Source organism: Chelonia mydas, chromosome 4 (assembly GCF_015237465.2).
Source record: "Chelonia mydas isolate rCheMyd1 chromosome 4, rCheMyd1.pri.v2, whole genome shotgun sequence".
Lineage (NCBI taxonomy): Eukaryota > Metazoa > Chordata > Testudines > Cheloniidae > Chelonia > Chelonia mydas.
The window spans coordinates 85048252-85068833 of record NC_057852.1 but is presented as its reverse complement, the minus strand read 5'-3'; the positions used below and the strand labels follow the sequence as shown (position 1 = coordinate 85068833).

The following is a 20582-nucleotide window of genomic DNA, read 5'->3' as shown; positions in this document are numbered from 1 at the left end:
TAATAGACCTTAGGTCTGTGGGAGAAAGAGAAAGACCATAAGCCTTTGCAGACAGAGATCTCTTTGGTACTGTCTTTCTCCCTCATGGGAGAAAGGGATGAGATGTTTCAGCAGAATGAGCTAAATCCAAGGTGAAGGCTGAGGAATATCTGCCCTGAGTTATGGGATATATTATAGGAGGCCTGTAAATCCCACACTAGACTCACTTAAATGAGGGAGATGGGGTAGATAGTGTCCCTCCCCAGTATTAAGCTTAATAGAGTTGTTGCCTGCCACTTAAATCCATTCTTTTGTCTGTCCTCATTCGCAGAGGTGTCCTGCTCAAGTTGCTTCTGCTATGCTACCAATGGCAGTAGGCATCTTCTCAAAAGCTGCCTACCATTCAATTTGCATTCCTGGCCACATTTGTTCTTCATTGTGGCATTCCAGAGAACAGCAACACCAGGGTCAAAATCCACCTCTCCACGGGCATTAATATACACCTTCTGTCCCTTCAAGGGAAGGAGCATTACAGGATCTCATTTTTACAGTCTTGTATGAAAACATGATGAGATCCTGAAGCCAGTGGAGTTAATCCAGATTTACATCAGCATAACCAAGAGCTTAAATTGATTAATTGTTTCTATAACTCACTCCAATTACTTTCACCCTACATCACCTAGCTTACTCAAATACACGCACTCCAGTGTACATATTCCCCTCATGGTATTCCAGTTATAGTAAGCACTTTACCAACTTCAACTGCTGCTGTGGCTTGCTATGCAATTTTTTCTAACACACCAGAGAAAACCGACTCTAACAAGCTGTCTTGTAGCAAGACGAAAATTAACATTGATGTTGTCAGTTTTGTGCGAACTATAGCAATATTTCCTTTACACAAAGTTCAAAATAACATTAAAAGACAGAGCTGGACCTTGTGCTTCAGACTGGATTGTTTGCATCAAACTAGTCTGCGTCCAGCATTCTTTCCAATTAGTTCTTAAATTAACAGCACAAACACAGGAGGAGATGCTGGACTCCGCTACAATACTTGGATTCTCACTTTTAAGGGTAAAGGGTCAAAATTACCTTCAGTTGCACAGTTGAATTCAGTATTTTAAACTGACAGTAGGTCCTAGATTTGAACATGTTCAAAATCCAGATACAGGTGAATCAAAACACAGATTCACTGGTAGACTAAATCATTGCCAAGCTGCCAACCTGCATATTCTTTATACAACACCTGCTCTGCAGCTTTTCTTTGATACCTGGCAATCTGTGTTCAGTGTAAAAAGAAAAAAAACATAATGAAATCTGACATATCTGCAAGATATAGTGTAGCCTTTTAGCAACAGCTGTAAGCTGAACAGATTATACATTCAAAGTACATTCAATAAGGCCCCCCAAGTTTAACTTTTAATTAAACATCCTTAAAGCAGGTGTTATTCACAAAGTAATGTCATACCACTGATGCTGTACAGCTAAATCTTTCTCAGGAGATACTTAGCTTAACACAAACTCTTCACTTTTTAAGCAATTTTTTGTGTACAGCCAGCACTTACCATTATTTTAATTATATCCCATTCTGCTCATTGCCCTATTTCCCCATCACACAATTTACATGGTACATTTGGATGAAATATATTTCCTAAAACTGGGAAGCACAAAGGCAGCTACATTTTCCCCATTATTTTCTATCCCCTTCAGGGCAAAGATAATCTTTTTTTCTGTGTTTGCACAGTGCTGTGCACAATTGGAGCTTTTGAGTGCTATGATGATGTAAATATTTACTCCTAATATGTCTAATTCAGTTAAGTTCATTCTCTTAAGTTTTATACTTAACCAATTAGTTTATCTTGAAAGAATAAAATAGGATCATTATACCCTCGTATTGACCCTAGATATAACAGAAGTGAAACTGCAAAGTACAAACAAGGAATATACATGCATGAAAACATCCAAGGCTATTGAATTTCATTTTTCCTTCCTTGAACATTTTTCCAGAAATTTAAATTCAGGGGTGAAAAAAAGAGAGGCTGTTTTGTATATTGCAGCTGTGATATCAGAACAGTAATATTACAAATGAAAGGTCAGATTGTTTTCTGCACTCCTCAGCTACATTGTGGTTGGATCCTGAACAGGTGAAGCAGGGAGAGGTTCATTTCCCCCTGTTGTCATGTGCAAATCTGCACATAGCAAGAAACAATTTAGACTAGTGCCACTGGCCAGAATGAACTGAGGGGAAAAAAGGCAGAAAATCTCTTCCAGGTTTTGTCACTTAAACTAGATCCCGCCACTTGAGGCACAGAATGGGATGACATTCACAGAAGACTGTACAATTGTTCACAGCATGGTCATGGGTATTTGAGCTTTTTGTGGTTGGCTTCAGTGAGGTACAACCACATTTCAAAACTGCGTGGAAAGGTTATAACTGTTAAGTTCTTTCGGACTTTCCATAAGGGGTAGCCTGCCATCAGCCCAGTGCTCCACAGCTAGTGCATGCTAGTGACCTCTACCTAGCCATGCCCCTGGGCTTTGTTTGTTCTACTGACAGCATTAGCTGTCCTACTATATATGCGCTCACTAGCACTTACTGCCACATTATGGCTGCCTCTTGTAGGAGTGCTGCTGGTGGAGCGAGGGGAGCCTCTCCAGGCAGATTACAAACAGAAACTGCCCTTGCCCTGATGGTGAGATGATGTCAGCATCTTTTTCAAACAGCAGGCAACAGTCCATTAACAACCTCAGCTCCTGCCAAAGGGCATTCAATCAGGCTAATTGCTTACAAGCATTAATGTCTAGTGCTGCGCTCCCCTTGCATACCTGGCCGGGCCAGACGTATTAAAGATATGTAAACATCATGGCAATCTCTTTCCTGAGGTATGATAAGCTGGATGATCTGGAAGTTCTTGCAGCGAATCAGCAAAGGGCAGCCAGTAGCAGTTGTGGCCTGTTTCTCAATGGAGGAAATTTGGCTGTGAAGAATCTGAAAAAAAGACAAAAATTGGGTATGCCAAGCAAAAATGACATCTGTGGTAAGGAGAAACACTACACTGATTTCCCATGGCCTAAACAATAGCAAAGACATTTCAGAGAATCCTCACAACCCTCCTCTTATAGCTCTTTCCTCTTTTCTCCACTTCCGGGCACAAATGATAAGAGACTGACATTGCTCCTAACATAACCCAGAAGAAAAAGTGCTCTAATGCTTCAGATATTCAAAGGGTGTTACAAACACTAATTCATGACATCTAATTGCTTTCTTAAAATGTACGTTAGTGGTTATAAAAAAGAGACAGCTCTTTGGATCCAGCTTTATAATGAGAAGTTGAAACAGCACCAGTGATATAAATAAAAAAAAAATCTAGGCCAAACCTTTGCCCCTCTCCACTGGCAAAAGCTCAAATATCAGATCTTATTTAATGATACTGTACAATAAGGGGAGGACTGGAGGGAAGGAGGACAGAATTTATGGTTAATGTCAAATGGGCAAGAGAATTAGTAACTAAACTACAGATAGACACTCAGATAGCATAGTGAGGGAGGCACATCAGTACCTAGATAGATTTGATAAAATAGACAGACAAATTGGTTGAGACACATAAAACAGGTAGACAGAGATACAGTAACTCCTCACTTAAAGTCATCCTGCTCAATGCTGTTTCCTTGTTACATTGCTGATCAATTAGGGAACATGCTCGTTTAAAGTTGTGCAATGCTCCCTTATAACGTTGTTTGGCAGCCACCTGCTTTGTCCACTGCTTGCAGGAAGAGCAGCCCGTTGCAGCTAGCTGGTGAGGGCTTGGAACCATGGTTGGCCGCCAGCCCGCCATCAGCTTCCCACTCCCCTAAATTCCCTGTGCGGCAGCCGCCCAGCAGGCTGTCAATTGCCGGCAGTTCAGCTGAGCCTCCCCCCACTGCCATGTGCTGCTCCTGCCCTCTGCCTTGGAGCTGCCCCTTGGAGCCTCCTACTTGCTGTGCAGGGGGGGAAGAGAGGGGCTAATGTCAGGGTGTCCTCCTGCTCCTGCACCCCACTTACCCCTTCTCCATAGAGCCGGGGAGAGGAACATGAGAGGGCTCAGGACGGAGGGAGCTTACTGGCCGCAGCTGCTGTCTCAACTTCTTGATCTACTTAAAAAGCAGGTTTCAGAGTAACAGCCGTGTTAGTCTGTATTCGCAAAAAGAAAAGGAGTACTTGTGGTGCCACAAGTACTCCTTTTCTTTTTAAAAAGGCAATGTACTTAGAGTGGTGTCAGTGTACTTAAAGGGGCAATGCACGTCTCTCTCTCTCATACAGGGTGCGTGTCTGTCTCCCCTCCCTCCATTTGTGCTACCTTGTAGAGTGTGAGGCTGCATTAACAACAATGTATTAACCCTTGACGGCTCAGCCGAATGCTAGTTCATCATTTAGCAGTAAGGCATTCTCTAGGAAATATCCCAACCTCTTCCACCCTCTAACTTCACCACCTCAACCAAGCTTCACCATCATCCTTGCTGTGTACAATATTAAATTGTTTAAAACTTATACTGTGTTTATATAGTTTTTTGTCTGATAAAAAAATTTCCCTGGAACCTCCCTCCCCACCTACCCCCCCCCCCCATTTACATTAATTCTTATGGGGAAACTGGATTCGCTTAACATCATTTTGCTTAAAGTCACATTTTTCAGAAACATAACTACAATGTTAAGCGAGGAGTTACTGTACTAAATTACCTCTCTGTGCGGAAGGGGGAGAGAGAGAGAAATAACTGATACTGCTCAGACAGCTATTGATATCAGCATCTTAAACCTTCATGTAGGAACACAAATTCAGAGCAGCTCAGGATTTCTGGACTATTCTTACCCACAGGATACCACTAATTCTAGTTTGAAACAGTGTTCCCATTGGGATTACAGTAGTACACTAATATTTTTATGGGGATCCTTACATTTCTATTCTTGTGTTTCTAATCCCAATTCTCTTATAAAATTTTTAAATTTATCTAGGTAATTAAGTTTTCATCTAAAATTCAGATTCTGAATGGATAAAGGAATATATATCAGCTCAGTTATCAACTTTAAGCTAATTATTTTACAAATGTTAATATTATTAATTGGTACAATGCCATAGGTTTACATAATATTTTACTATGTAAACTATTTTTATTGTAAAATAAGATAAGATTGCCACTACAAGAAGCTTATGTGTAAAAATTAGGTCTAATGCATAATCATACCCAGGTTTCTTTACGAGTTTCAGACACATTTTCCACAAAAATAACATGAGTAGCTGTTAAATACAGAGTCCCCAGTGCAGCTTTCCTGGAAGATATACGATCAATCAAGCGGACATTTTCCACCTAAACAAAAAGATGACATATAAAGAATGAAAGTTAGATTAAGACATGCAAGTCTGATTTTACTGGAGAGCAATCCCATTGCTTACACTTGTACCCATAACAAAGTGAATCAAATATAGTTTTATATGCTAAAACATACAACACATTTTACCATGTAAACAAAGAAGAACACTAACTGCATTATAACAGAGGTTGTTCCATTTATATAAACAAAATGAATTCTAAGACTAAAAATATTTTGAAGAAAACAAATGACTGCATGAGTGAAATATACAAATATTACATTATACCTTGTACTCTGGTCATGCCTACAGAATTCATTCAAGGAAATTATCTTCTTTTTATACCATTGTATTTATTTTCTTTAACAAAACAAGCAAAAAGTACATCTGGACCCATATTCTGCCATCAAATGCATGCAGCTCCCATTGATCTCAGTGGAAGCCATATGTGCATTCCATGTCCTGTCTTCAGTAATATACATGCAACCCCATTCAATTGACAGGATGAGTGACTTTAATCTGGAATTTGGGGCAGCTGAAATTAGGGATGTGAATTTGACCCTAAGGTTCTTGTTTTGCTTTGAAAGGTGTGGCAGCAGAGAATACAGTTTATTCCCCACCAAAATCCCACCAAGTAACCATAGCACTACTGGTTCTTAGACTAGTACAGAATGACTACAAGGGGAATAACATTGAAAACAAGCAAACTCAATATTAGCATAGCCAAACTACATGTAAATAATGAGGGAAGCTAGCCTCAGCATGGAAAAAATGCACAGAAAAAAAAAAACAGTTTAAACCAGTTTGTAACCAGAAAATGTTCGGATAAATACACTGCACAATGCAAAAAGTATGACAAAATGATGTTCCCCAACACCTCCAAAACCAAGTTCATTTGATGCTGCACAAAATGACTGTTTACACATAGCGGGGTGGGGGGCGCGATGTGTGACAGGAATTTAGAGCTACCTGAATCTCCACTTAGATTTTCTGATGTATTTCAGTATTAATAAAATAAATAATAAACCCTAAGGTTATGAATGAGCTGCTAAAGAACATATTAGGAGTGCATGACTTATCCGTGACCTTCAGCAGACAGTGCTCTTAGGCACTGAGAGAATTTTACAGAACGTCAAAGGAGACTGTGTCCATTTGCCCACCTAAAATGTAGGAATTCTGTGGGTTTAACAAAACTCCTGACTACCAAAACGTACATAATCAGTTCATGATCAGGATTGTCACCAGATCTGCCTATTACTTTGGGGTACGCTCATTTATTAGGTTTCAGAGGGGTAGTCATGTTAGTCTGTATCAGCAAAAACAACGAGGAGTCTTTGTGGCACCTTAGAGATAAATTTATTTGAGCATAAGCTTTTGTAGGCTATAACCCACTGCATCAGATGCATGGAGTGGAAAATATAGTAGGCAGGTATAAATATACAGCACATGAAAAGATGGGAGTTGCCTTACCAAGTGGGGAGGTCAGTGCTAACGAGGCCAATTCAATCAGGGTGGATGTGGCCCATTCTCAACAGTTGACAAGAAGGTGTGAGTATCAGAGGGAAAATTACTTTTTGTAGTGACCCAGCCACTCCCAGTCTTTATTCAGGCCTAATTTGATGGTGTCAAGTTTGCAAATTAATTCCAGTTCTGCAGTTTCTCATTGAAGTTTGTTTCTGAAGTTTTTTTGTTGAAGAATGGCGACTTTTAAGTCTGTTATTGAGTGTCCAGGGAGATTGAAGTGCTCTTCTACTGGTTTTTGAACATTACAATTCTTGATGTCTGATTTGTGCCATTTATTCTTTTACATAGACACTGTCCGGTTGTACATGGCAGAGGGGCATTGCTGGCACATGATGGCATATATCACTTTGGTAGATATGCAGGTGAATGAGCCCCTGAAGGTGTGGCTGATGTGGTGAGGTCCTATGATCGTGTCCCTTGAATAGCTGCTAGTGAATATTTGCTTCAGGTTGGGGGGCTGACTGTAAGCAAGGACTGGCCTGTGTCCCAAGGTCTGTAAGAGTGAGGGATCGTCCTCCAGGATAGATTGTAGATTCTTGATGATGCACTGGAGAGGTTTTAGTTGGGGGCTGTAGGTGATGACTAGTGGCGTTCTGTTACTTTCTTTGCTGGGCCTGTCCTGTCGTAGGTGATTTCTGGGTACCCTTCTGGCTCTGTCAATCTGTTTCTTCACTTCAGCAGGTGGTACTGTAGTTTTAAGAAGTAGGTGTTTGTTTCTGTCTGAGGTATTGGAGCAAATGCGGTTGTATCTTAGGGCTTGACTGTAGACAATGGATCGTGTGATGTGGTCTGGATGAAAGCTGGAGGCATGTAGGTAAGTATAGTGGTCAGTAGGTTTCCGGTATAGGGTGGTGTTTATGTGACCGTCGCTTATTTGCACTGTACTGTCCAGGAAATGGATCTCTTGTGTGGACTGGTCCAGGCGGAGGTTGATGGTGGGGTGGAAATTGTTGATATCTCATCATAGAATAGGGATTATAAATTCTAATTCTATAGTATGAGACAACATATTCATGTAATGTTTATGAAAAATTTTGTAAGTGAGTTCCAGTAGTTCATGGATTAGGGATCCAATCTTATGGGGTTCCAAAGGCTTCTGTATAGATTGAGGTTAATCTTTCTCTCTATCCAATGGAACTCAGTCTAGAAGATACCATCAGAGATGCTCAGTTTTGCAGTTCTCAAACTGTGGATTTGTGTCTCCAGAGATAATCTCTAAGGTGCCACTAGTACTCCATGCTTGTTAATGTTAGAATATAGATATTCAGGCCTGCCTGTAAAGGCGCATAATTTAAGAACATAGGTGTATTTTTAATCACTTAGCTAGTTATAGAGGTATAAGACAAAGAATCAAAATTACAAGGCTGCCTGTGTATGGGCCTTCTCTCACTAGGATAGTCTGAGGCCTTGTTCTTACGCTAAGGCCTTTGGCTCATCCTCACATTCCAAACCAGTCACACTGAAATAAGGTGGTATTGGGCTGTTAGGAAGACAATCCTGTCCTGATAGTGCCCACCACCACCAGCAAAAGAAACAGATCTTAAGATGGTTAAAGAAAACTTAGTTTGATAGCATCCTGTCTGGCAAGAAGTCACTTATCAATGGCTGTGAAACCCTCATTTCTATATTGTTTTATCTGTATTGCCCCCCCTTTCTATTGTTTATTTGTCTGGTTCTCTAATTGTTTGTCTGCTGTATAATTAATTTTGCTAGGTGTAAGTTAATTAGGGTAGTGTGATATAATTGGTTAGAGAATTATGTTACAATGTGTTAGGATTGGTTAGTTTAATTTCAGTAAAATGATTGGTTAAGGTATAGTTGAGAATATTACTATATAAACTGTGGTCAAACAGGAAATGAAAGGGGAAATTGGAATCATGCTTGCTAAGTGGGGGGGTGGGAAACGGGAATAGGGAATGGGGAACAGGGACACAGGCAAGGCTCTGCAGCATCAGAGCTGGGAAGGGAGACACGGGGGAACCGATTCTATTGGCATATAGAGATGCCCTTCACAACAGTCGGGCTTTCGGAATATATGCTTGCTTGAAAACTAACCACAATAAACATCGCATTGTCTGCGCTTCAGACTTCTGGTCTTTTGTTGCTTGCTGTCTGCATGACAAGAACCAGGGAAGTGGGAGGGTTGAGGGAAAGCCCTCTAACAGTTAACAGCAAAAATGTTTTAAAATAAATAAATATATAAAGGTGAGAAATAAGAGACCTCAACTCTATTGTCCCTCTGCAAATTTGTGTACACAGAGTCAATCCCTTACCTCTCTCTAAAAATGCAAAGTTTCAAAAAGTTCAGTGAATAGAAGATTGTTGGGGGCAGAATAGATCTGGACAAGGAGAAGTCTGGAGATAAATGTGAGAAGGGAGGGACAGGCAGTAGAAACAAAAGTGAAACTGTTTGAGCAGCATATTCCAGAAGTCTTGAGGTCTTTCTGAGTGTAGCCTTCATTGATTTGAGATCTACCATACCATCCTCTCACTAGAAGGGAAAACCTATGGCAGCAGGCCATAAAAGAGACCCAGTTTGAGAATAAGAACCATTCAAGAAACATATGTTTGCAGATGATGTTTTAAAGAAAGTCACACCAGTGAACTGGTGAAAGTCAGTTAAGCACTTGGATTCAGAGACTGTTGGAGACAGTCTCACTTTTAACAGCAGTAGCTACTTCTGCTGGTGTAGAAAGAATATTTCCTTCCTTTGGACTAATTCATTCCAAATTGAGAAATCCGTTGGGACCTGAAAAAGCAGGAAAGCTTGTTTTTCTTTTCCAGATTATGAACAAACAGGAAAATGAAGGTGAAGACAACTGAGTTAGCTGCAGGAGCCAATATTTTAAGTTTCTCATGTTGACCTGGCTGACAGTCTATTTAATTTTTGTTTTTTAAAAAAAATATATATTTCATTTAACTATTTTAGTTAAACAATTTTAACAAAAACTGATTTTAAAAAACTTGAATGTTTAACTTCAAAAATTCATATGCTTGTTTTGTTAAAATATTATCTGTTCGCTGTTGAATACATGACATTATTGTTTTAGTTAAATAAAACAATTTAAATGTCTGTCTGGTGATGTTCTCCTCCTAATATAGCATGGCAAGAAAATCCTCCAAATATTAACCTGTTGAATTGGAGATAGTTCACCTCCCAATGACTTCATAAATATCTGCTTCACTTACCTTTGGTAATTGAAATAACCAAAGAATCATTCATTTTCTGATACAGCTGTAAAACTAATCTGAAAAGTTTTCAAAATCAATCACTTAAAAAAAAAACGTATAGTGTGTACCTTCTAAAAATGAAACCTACATCCATCTCTGAGTTGGGAAGAATATGTATTAAGGTTATAACCACCACCAAGAATGCACTTTTATGTAGAAATCCATGATTAAATTGAGTCTTCCTGACTAGTGTTTCAAATCAATTTGATTTAAATAAAATCCACCCTGAAACAAACGCAGCCCAAGAAAGAGGGTGGATTTTAGAGACTGAGCCCAAACATCTACATGGCTATTTTTGGCATTGCGGCATGAGCCTGAATCTGTACACCGACGCTCTGAGACTCATTGCAGTGGGTATTTTTTTCCATGTAGACATACCCTTAAATGAGCTGGATTTGACCTTACTGTTTACATGGGGGTATGCAAGAAAACAAGTACAATAAAATGGACATACACATGCAAACTTCAGATGAATTGCTAGGAATTAAGGATTATTCTGTTTTTGACCTCACCTGAGAATCACATGCATGTAATATGCAGACTGAATGTATTGTTCCACTTTATAAAATTGGAAAGAGAAATCAGTGATTTTACACAGAAGCCCTCAAAACCACCATTTGCCAGTTTGGTAGAAAAATTCTTAAATCATAAAACCAAGTATGCTCCCACAAGACCAGTTACAATCTGTTTTAAACAAAAATAAAACTGCTAGAAAGCCTGGATGAAGTCTTTTCCCAGGACCATCTACTTCAGAGGTCACATACTGGGGAAAGGAGGAATGGAAGAAACACAGCACAACCCCAGTAAACATTTGGTATCAAGTGAAAGAGGAGATCCCATGAAAAAAACTGAATGTCATACAAAACAGTGATTGCGATAAAATGGTAGCTTAAAAATACTTTCTAAAAAGAGCCATGTGATGGGGTGGGTGTACCCCATCCAGTGCAGGGTCAGTGCACCCCATGAATCATTTCAATGGACTGCCATTGGCCTCTGAAGCTCTATTCCCTAGCCCTAGACTGGCAGCTGTGTGGATTTTATCTGAAAGATCCACCTGCACTTCTCCTGTCTATGTCACCATTTCTCAAACTTTATGCAAGAGAAGTGGATTTCACCCTGTAAGGCCTAGCAGCTAGAGTCAATAGAGTCACCCTGGCTCTCAGGTCTGTAAGGTCTCATGGCCAGAGTCAATAGGATTGCCCTCTCTCTTGGGGCTGAGTGGCCCAGCAGCCAGTCAGGAAAGTGGGCCACCATCTGGAGATGGGTGACAGCCAGGGTTTGGGGATCTGGGCCCTCACTGCTCCACCAGGTCCCAGCCCAGGGCCCTATCAGTAGCAAGGGTCTCTGCCACTGAGTCCTATTGGGATCCAGACTGAAACATTCTGACTGTTCCCGAGTGTGCAGCTGCCACCTCCCCCAGGGATACTTCCTATCTTGTCCCTTGAAGTTGAGTATGGGGCATCTCCGAGGTTTCCAGCACAGATGGCTACCAGCAACCCCGGGTTCTCGCAGACCTCTGCCAGTGTCTGGGTCTCCACCTAGGCTTCAACATCCATGGTTCCTGCTGTCAGAGTCTCTGGCCCTTCCTGGGCTGGAGCCTACAGTGAGCATCCTTCTTCCTCAGCTGTCAGCCCTGTCTGAGCTGATCTGCTCCCTTTTATACTACAGCTACACTTGGAGCATGCCCAGTAGGGTCAAGAGGGTGTGGCATCCTCAGCCCACAATGCAGAAGTAACCCTTACCTGTTTAGTGGGGAGTGAGTGCACCCCATCACAAACCAACAAATAAACAAAAGAGAAAAAATTAGGCTTGTCCAAACAAAAGCAGGTACCTAAGGTACAGTGTGGCAAATAGGAAATGTACTCTAAGACATGACAATGCTAAAGACCTATGTATGTATATTAAATATACACCACCACCACCCCAAAAAAAGATATAAACTAATGGGAAGAGTTGCAAATAGGCCACTGTGGTAAGATATGCCTCATTAAAATGAGCCAACTGTCCAAAATATTATAAACTCTCAGTATCCTACATGGGAACACACCCAAATCCTTATCAGGCTTTTCAGAGTGAATGGGTGTGGATCAGAACAAACTAGAATTATTTCCTGTCAAGCTACTCAAACAAAAAAAAGGGAATGTTTGAGAGGTGGGTGACTAATGTCCTTAATGAGTGTTTACTCAATACTTACTATCAGTGATTTCAAGTTAACTGAGTGACGGAAGTTACAGTTAGTGAGGACCTCAGGATTTGGCTCAATAAAAATTGCTATGATTCACTGATAAGTCTTGGTGAGTTCTTAGAAGACCTATGTCAAGCTCTGGTTACACTAACAGAAAGCTAAATCACTTCTGAAAACAGATTTACTAATAAACTACCCCTCTGGGAACTATTTTTGTGCATCTAGCACTATTTCCAGAGGCAATGTGAACTGTGCTAAATCAGGGTCATGCTAAACTCTAAACTCCAACACAGGACTCAAACACAGTGCTGGAACAATTCTATTGCAACTCTGTCATGCGGATGCAAAGTACACTATCCAGTTTTAAACCCACACAGCTTGAAACTGGTAGCATGGATAGAGCTTTATGGTTGCCACCTCTGAAAGGAAATATTGCACATTTGCATTGTTTGGACTTGTTCCTATAATCCCCTTTCCAATCCATATGCTTATTTGGAATTCAGAACTGCATATAGCACATTCTGTGACAAGGCTCCCTTTATTATTCTCTATTAATTGTATGATTGTAATGAGCAAGTCATGTTTAGGGCTGGAATAGCAGTTGTGGGCATTTGTGCTGAAGCTCTATTCCGCAGCCCCAGGCTGGTGGCTGTGTGGATTTTATCCAAAAGACTCTCCTGCCTCTGTCACCCTTTTTCAAACTTTATGCAAGAGAAGTGGATTTCACCCTTAGACAGAAAGAGACGCAGCAGCAAGTTTTGATTTCATTAAGTTGATCAAAGGAGTCAGAACAGAACAGAAACTAATAATTACTTGATTTTCCTATTTAATTTACCTAAAACCTTTCAATTTTTTTCATGTGAAGATGCCACATAAACTATATTCTGCTGCAGTGGAGTGCCATAGAATCTGGGAGTTTGGGTCAAGCTGTCTACGTAACTTGCAAGAGCCTTGCCCAACATAAGCCACACATGAGGGAGGGTAGACCTGAAATGGCCAGTAACGGACAAAAGATAGCTAAGCCAACCTGTGAAATATAGTAGAGGGCTAGGAGTGCTCACAAAGCAAAGAGGAGAGAGAGGGAGAGAGAACTGAGTCTGTCTCCAGAGTTGTGCCAGCCTGTGCACCTAAATACAACTTCAGTCACTTATCAAACTGTGCTCCCCATAATTTACTTTTGCTTGAGGACCCTGGATTTTGTAGGCTTAAAGGAGAATGTGGAACTTGAACAAAAGACACTCAAGGGACTTATTTTGACTATAACAACCCCTTACATGGGTATAAATAAAGTTTACCAGAAATGCTATTTGCAATAAAACACAGATGAGAGAAAAAAAAAGGCAAAAATAGAAGTTAATGGGAAAGCAAATTAAGAACAGATGTTGGCACTTTTTACTCAGAGAATAAACATGACAAATGACCTCTGGATCAGGTTGCTGGGAGGTCATTCAAGAAAAATGTCACATTAGGAAAAGCATGGGCCAAATCCTTATTCAGGAACTACTCCCATTAACTTCAATGGGACCTTTATCTAAGTAAGTAAGGACTCCAAAGATGTGACCCTGTAAGATTTTTTTTTAAATTTAGCATGCCAGAATGCCCCTAAAAAATCCCTAAAAATATTAGTGTACCCTAATATGTTTTCACATTTGATACAGATATTTTTGGATAAGTACCGACAGCAGTATTTGTATTTAAATGCTTGTTTAATCTCGTGCCTAACTAAATATTACAGTTGGCAAATGAAAGCACTTCCAACCATGAGACAACTTGTTTTAATATGAATAGGGCAGGGGTTTGTTACCACGTCACTGTAATATCGGGCAACTGGGATTAGTTCTATTTTTCATGTCCTTTATAACTTCATACAGAAAAGCATTTTCAGCTAAAATAACGTGGGCTAGATTTTTATTTCTAATATAGCCCTGTGCAAGCTGCGCCGAAGCTTTGAGAAGCATTGTGCCTCAGAGATATACCTCTCAGTCACAATTGCAACCCTGCTTTCTCCTTGTCCCTGGGTGCAGTAAATGTTTTCATACGACAGTGACATTTGTCTACCTGTTTCAGTGCCATAAGTTAACAGTCTCACCTCAGAAATATCAAATACAATGAACGTTAAAATTACAGAAGGCAAAATCACCCCAATGGACCCCACTCTCTCACAAACTAAGTTGCGTCAGTTTTTCCAGTTTGTTAACTAAACCTTAACTACAGGGGCCTACTATCACCGATTCTTCAGCAGCTGCTGCAGTCTGTCGCCATAAGGGCAATAGACATCAAAATTATACATCTTGAAGGAAAATGGAAGTACCACAGCTAACTGCCAAACTGAAAAAAAGTATTCCTACAACAGAACACCACCAAAGACCCCTTTAAAGCTCTCATTTCTTTAACACCATTAAAGAAAGTAAGACAAGCCTCAAAGGCATGACAGTAAATAAAATCTGGAGATGTTACATGTCAGGTATTGAGAGTTCTGGTAGCTAATGGCAACCAGAAAATGTCCTGGCTAAGGCCAAAACTTGAGGACCTGACTTAGTTTTTACTAAGGTAAAATTCCATTGTCTTCAATGGAGTTTGCCTGAATACGATCTGAAAAAATTGAGTTAAGGCCCACATTATTTGGCCTCAATTGTAAAAAAACAGAGATTGTTGTGGCTCATCAGGAGTTAGTAAAAGAAAATGAGAATATGGGAGGATCTCCGTCACCAGGCCTAGTGGAAGGTCTGAAGCCATGACTGAGAGACTGAATTCTGAAAGTTTCTCTAAAGGACATGTCTTTCTGTCTAGGTTCTTCTATGCCCCCCAGCCCCCATCACCATAGCATCAGAGCAACTTGCATGAGTAAAAATGACAACAGCGATATCTCAATCCCCCTTCCCAATGAGGATTTTATTAGAAGAAAGCCTTGATGAAAATGTGGTTTTTGCAAGTCTCGGGTTGACTCAGGAAGGGGAGCAGCAGAAAGACATAAAAAAGGAAAGATTAACAATGATCCAGACTATTTGGAACACATGCTGCATAAGTGTCAATGGAGGAAGAAATAGGGAAAATGGGAGCCATTGGGGCTGAACAGCCAGTTGGGGGCCACACCCTGCTTCCCTTACTCACCCAAATAATCTCACTGGCTTCAATAGTATCATATGTGTGAGTACGGCAAGCAGGAATTGTCTTTTAGGATCCAGCCCTGCTTCATGTGAAATCAATGGAAAAACTCCCATTGACTTCAATATTGCCGGCACACAGCTACAGTAATGAAAGTTACAGGAAAGAGCTTGTACAGCCAAGAGGCTGAGACTAGCAGTAAAAACAGAGCACAGCTGGAACAATTTGCGCCCAAGAGGAATATCTGAGTTTTGACTCCAACCATCTACATACTTATGTAGGCACGCATGGCCATCCCTTACTGTCAATCTCCAAGGGCAGCCATGCCTCTTTGCTGTCACACACCTGGAACGGCAGTGTGTACATGGGGGAAATTAGCTGTCTCTAGGGCTCATACCCACAAGGCAGCGTAGAGCAGCAAACAGTTCAGGGGCTCAGGCCCTTACGCAGGGCAGGAGTAGAGCACCCAGCAAACAGTCTAGCGTGCTCACCCAAGAAGTGCAGGCCTCCTGACCTCAGGAGGGGTAATACTGCCACCCAGGGGTGGGGTGGGACACAGACCCAACCAACTCCCCCACATCCCAGCCCAGGATCCTAACAGTGGTAGAGTGGTCTGCCATTGGGTCAGCGGGGAATCCACCAGCAACATGCTGACCATATCTCTGGCAGCACCACAGCCAGACAGTAGTCTGGTTCCCCTGGGCTGCTTTCTACACTTCCCCTTGGGTGTAACTGCATCCAAGGGTCATATTCCATCTCTACAGGGTACACTGCAAGCAGCAGTCCCAGGAACTCCTCAACATCAGGCATGTCAGGTAGGTCGGGGCCCTCCTCGGGACAGCAGTAGTCTTCTGTGGGCTCCTGCATCAGCAGTGGGGAGAACACATCTATCTCCTTTGGCAGCTGCCTCCCACCTGAGCTACAGGGCCCATCTTTTATACTTCCTCTTCCTGTCCCCCCCTCTGCTTACGGTATGGAGAGCGTGGCCTTCCTGGTTCTGCCCAACAGAGGGTGTCTGACTGTCCCTCACTGTCAATCTCTGAGGGTCGCCACGCCTCTTTGCTACACTTACCATCAATCTTGAAAACAAAAAAACCTATGAAATGTAGAACAGTGACAACCAATGGTTTTTTAGCACAAAGTGCTAATGCCAATACAGTATAATATAGTGTCCATCAAACACAATATACATTGTTACTCTTCTATCCAGGTTTGGAATAAGAACACAGGAAAACTGATTTGTTAACTGATGTTGCCATTCAATGTGCTTTTCTACCAAACATTTCACAAGTCATGAAGCCTGACCCATGTTACCATGTTCTTCCTTACGTGTTCTTAACTGAAAAGACTGCTCCTAACTTCTTGAAAGCTATGTGCAGTAGAATAATAGGTGGTCTGAAACAGAAGTATTTTGAAGGGTGTAAACATCAAAGGAAAGAGAGGTTTTGCTAGCATAAGAACATAAGAATGGCCCTACTGGGTCAGACCAAAGGTCCATCTAGCCCAGTATCCTGTCTTTCGACAGTGGCCAATGCCAGGTGCCCCAGAGGGAATGAACAGAACAGGTAATCATCAAGTGATCCATCCCGTTGCTCATTTCCAGCTTCTGGCAAACAGAGGCTAGGGACACCATTCCTGCCCATCCTGGCTAATAGCCATTGATGGACCTGTCCTCCATGAATTTATCTAGTTCTTTTTTGAACCCTGTTATGGTCTTGGCCTTCACAACATCTTCCTGCAAGGAGTTCCACAGGTTGACTGTGCACTGTGTGAAGAAATACTTCCTTTTATTTGTTTTAAACCTGCTGCCTATTAATTTCATTTGTTAGTTCTTGTTTTATGAGAAGTAGTAAACAACACTTCCTACTTTCTCTGCACCAGTCATGATTTTATAGACCTCAATCATATCTCCCCTTAGCCATCTCTTTTCCAAGCTGAAAAGTCCCAGTCTCATTAATCTCTCCTCATACAAAAACTGTTCCATACCCCTAATCATTTTTGTTGCCCTTTTCTGAACCTTTTCCAATTCCAACATATCTTTTTAGAGATGGGGCAATCACATCTACACACAGTATTCAAGATGTGGGCGTACCATTGATTTAAATAGAGGCAACATGATATTTTCTGTCCTATTATCTATCCCTTTCTTAATTATTCCCAGCATTCTGTTCGCTTTTTTGACTGCTGCTGCACATTGTGCATTTTCAGAGAACTATCCACAATGACTCCAAGATCTCTTTCTTGAGTGGTAACAGCTAATTTAGACCCCATCATTTCATATGTATAGTTGGGATTATGCTTTCCAATGTGCATCACTTTGCATTTATCAACATTAAATTTCATCTGCCATTTTGTTGCCCAGTCACCCAGTTTTAAGAGATCCTTTTGTAGCTCTTCACAGTCTGCCTGGATCTTCACTATCTTTAGTAATTTTATATCATCTGCAAATTTTGCCACCTCATTGTTTACCCCTTTTTCCAGATCATTTATGAATATGGTGAATAGGACTGGTCCCAGAACAGATCCCTTGGGGACACCACTATTTACCTCTCTCCATTCTGAAAACTGACCATTTATACCTACGCTTTGTTTCCTATCTTTTAACCAGTTACCAATCCATGAGAGCACCTTCCCTCTTATCCCGTGGCAGCTTACTTTGCGTAAGAGCCTTTGGTGAGGGACCTTGTCAAAGGCTTTCTGAAAATCTAAATACACTGTATCCACTGGATCCCCTTGATCCACATGCTTGTTGACCCCCTCAAAGAATCCTAGTAGATTGGTGAGGCATGATTTCCCTTTACTAAAGCCATGTTGACTCTTCCTCAACAAATTATGTTCATCTATGTGTCTGACAATATTGTCTTTTATTATAGTTTTAACCAATTTGCTTGGTACTGAAGTCAGGCTTACAGGCCTGTAACTGCCGGGATCACCTCTGGAGCCCTTTTTAAAAATTGGCATCACATTAGCTAGCCTCCAGTCATCTGGTACAGAAGCTGATTTAACTTATAGGTTACAGACTACAGTTAGTAGTTTTGCAATTTCACATTTGAGTTCCTTCAGAACTCTTGGGTGAACACCATCTGGTCCTGGTGACTTATTGCTGTTTAATTGATCAATTTGTTCCAAAACCTCCTCTAATGATACCTCAATTTGGGACAGTTCCTCAGATCTGTCACCTAAAAAGAATGGCTCAGGTTTGGGAATCTTCCTCACATCCTCAGCGGTGAAGACCGATGCACAGAATTCATTTAGTTTCTCCGCAACGGCCTTATCGTCCTTGAGTGCTCCTTTAGCACCTCCATCGTCCAGTGGCCCCACTGGTTGTTTAGCAGGCTTCCTGCTTCTGATGTACTTAAAAAAAATTTGCTATTACTTTTTGCTATTACTTTTTGAGTCTTTGGCTAATTGTTCCTCAAATTCTTTTCTGGCCTTCCAAATTGTATTTTTACATTTCATTTGCCAGTGTTTATGCTCCTTTCTATTTTCCTCACTAGGATTTAACTAGCATGGTCAAGATATAATAAAATAAAATTAAGACAGAGACATCTTAGGATGAATATCAGGAAAGCTTCCTAAGGGTAAACTTAATTAGACTAGAGGGCCATCATCCAAGAAAAATGGTAGAAATCTCATTAACTGAAATAGCTAAAACTGGAAAAGTCAAAGCACTGAAAAATATACTGTAGGAAACAACTGGTATGGTGGCAGGAGAATGAATTAGCAGAACTAATAGATCCTTCTCTTCTCTAATTTTTATTACTATGATCTGAAGGACAGATAGGATGTCATGTTCATCCTACCACATATAACTGAGAAGTGATCACATGCTGGATAGCACAGCACTCACTTCCTGTGCCATTTTACAGTTTCACATAACCCAGAGGTCCCCAAACTATGGGGCACACTCCTTTGGTGGGCAGGGAAGAACATTCAGGAGGCATTGCAGGGCCCAGGCCAGCCCCCATGGGAGGCAGGGAGGGAGCGCCACCCAGTCCTGCTCCCAGTTCTGCTCCAGCCCTGCCCCCAACCCCACCTCCAGTTCCTGGCCCCTCGCTCGGCCCCACTCGCAGCCTTGGCCGCTGGCCATGGCCCAGCCGCGCCTCCACACCTGGCCCCAGCCCCACCCCCATCCTCGGGCACTGGCCACGATTCCGTTCCCAGCCCCGGCCCTGCTCCCAGCCCCAGATCCACTCCCAGCTGAAGCCCAAGCCTCAGCTCCCTTACCCCGTCCATGTCCCCCACTCGACCCTGGGAGCCATGGCCACATTCCTGTCCCCGGTTCTGGAGGAGGGGGAGCATGGACAAGGGTAAGGGGGGGCATGACCCTGAAAAGTTTGGGGACCACTGACATAACCCAATGATACAATGTGAATATTTTAACAAGGGTTTTCCACAAAATTTCTCACCCTTAGCCTGCGATAAACCTCATGTACTAGGAATGTGTGTGCCCATAGGAAAGTGGGGGCGGGCGGAGGGAGGAAGAGAAGGACTAGGGAATCTATTAATTTGGTGTCTCATTTGGACAAAAATCCTTTCATGTAGCTATGACCATGAAAAGAAGCAACCCTTCTTGCCAGTCAAATTTATTGCATTTACTCAAAATATTTATATTTTGTTCCTGAAATATATACAGAGAATTCTGACAGCATAGCACAATGATCACCAGGAGTGGAGAGTGAAGACCTTGTATGAAACCAAGAAGTATCCTTTCCTGGGGAAAATTAATTTTTAAATACCTACCATTTGGAGTAAGCTGCACCATTACACATGCAAAAATATGTGCATGTCAACAGTATATTGTAGAGCAGGGGTGTGCAAACTATGGCCCGCGGGCTGGATCCAGCCTGTGGGATTGCCCCCCATGGTGCCGCAGGACCCGCACTGCTCTCAGAACTGGCTGGGGGGGGAGGGACTCCGTGTATTGCCCTTGCTTCCAGGCACTGCCCCCTGAAGCTCCCATTGGCTGGGAATGGGAAACCACAGCCAATGGGAGCTTCGGAGGACGTACCTGGAGGCATGGCAAGGGCAGTGCGCGGAGCCCTGTGCCTCCCCGCCCCCAGGGCTGCGCAGGGACGTGCTTCCGGCAGCTTCCCAGAGCAGCGCAGCGTTGGGCCAGGGCAGGCATGCAGGGAGCCTGCCCTGGCCCCAGTGCACATCGCTGCCACCCCAGAGACACTTTAGGTAAGTGGCGCCAGGCCGGAGCCTGAACCCCT

General features: G+C 42.0%; 1 protein-coding gene across 2 annotated transcripts in view; it reads right to left on the bottom strand.

Moving 5' to 3' along the window:
- Positions 1 to 20582, bottom strand: part of MTMR7 (myotubularin related protein 7) — an 80927-nt gene that overhangs the window by 47464 nt on the left and 12881 nt on the right. The window contains exons 1-3 of one of the 2 annotated variants that reach the window (XM_043546162.1): positions 11591 to 11701; positions 5197 to 5319; positions 2803 to 2965 (exon numbers count right to left, since the gene is read on the bottom strand). Coding sequence is in view for 1 of the 2 variants with exons in the window: in XM_027825119.3 (XP_027680920.1) it covers positions 2803 to 2965; positions 5197 to 5319 (286 nt within the window). In the remaining variant the exon portion in view is untranslated. Of the gene's footprint in view, positions 1 to 2802; positions 2966 to 5196; positions 5320 to 11590; positions 11702 to 20582 lie in introns of those variants that run through there. The other variant, XM_027825119.3, reaches the window with a different exon arrangement.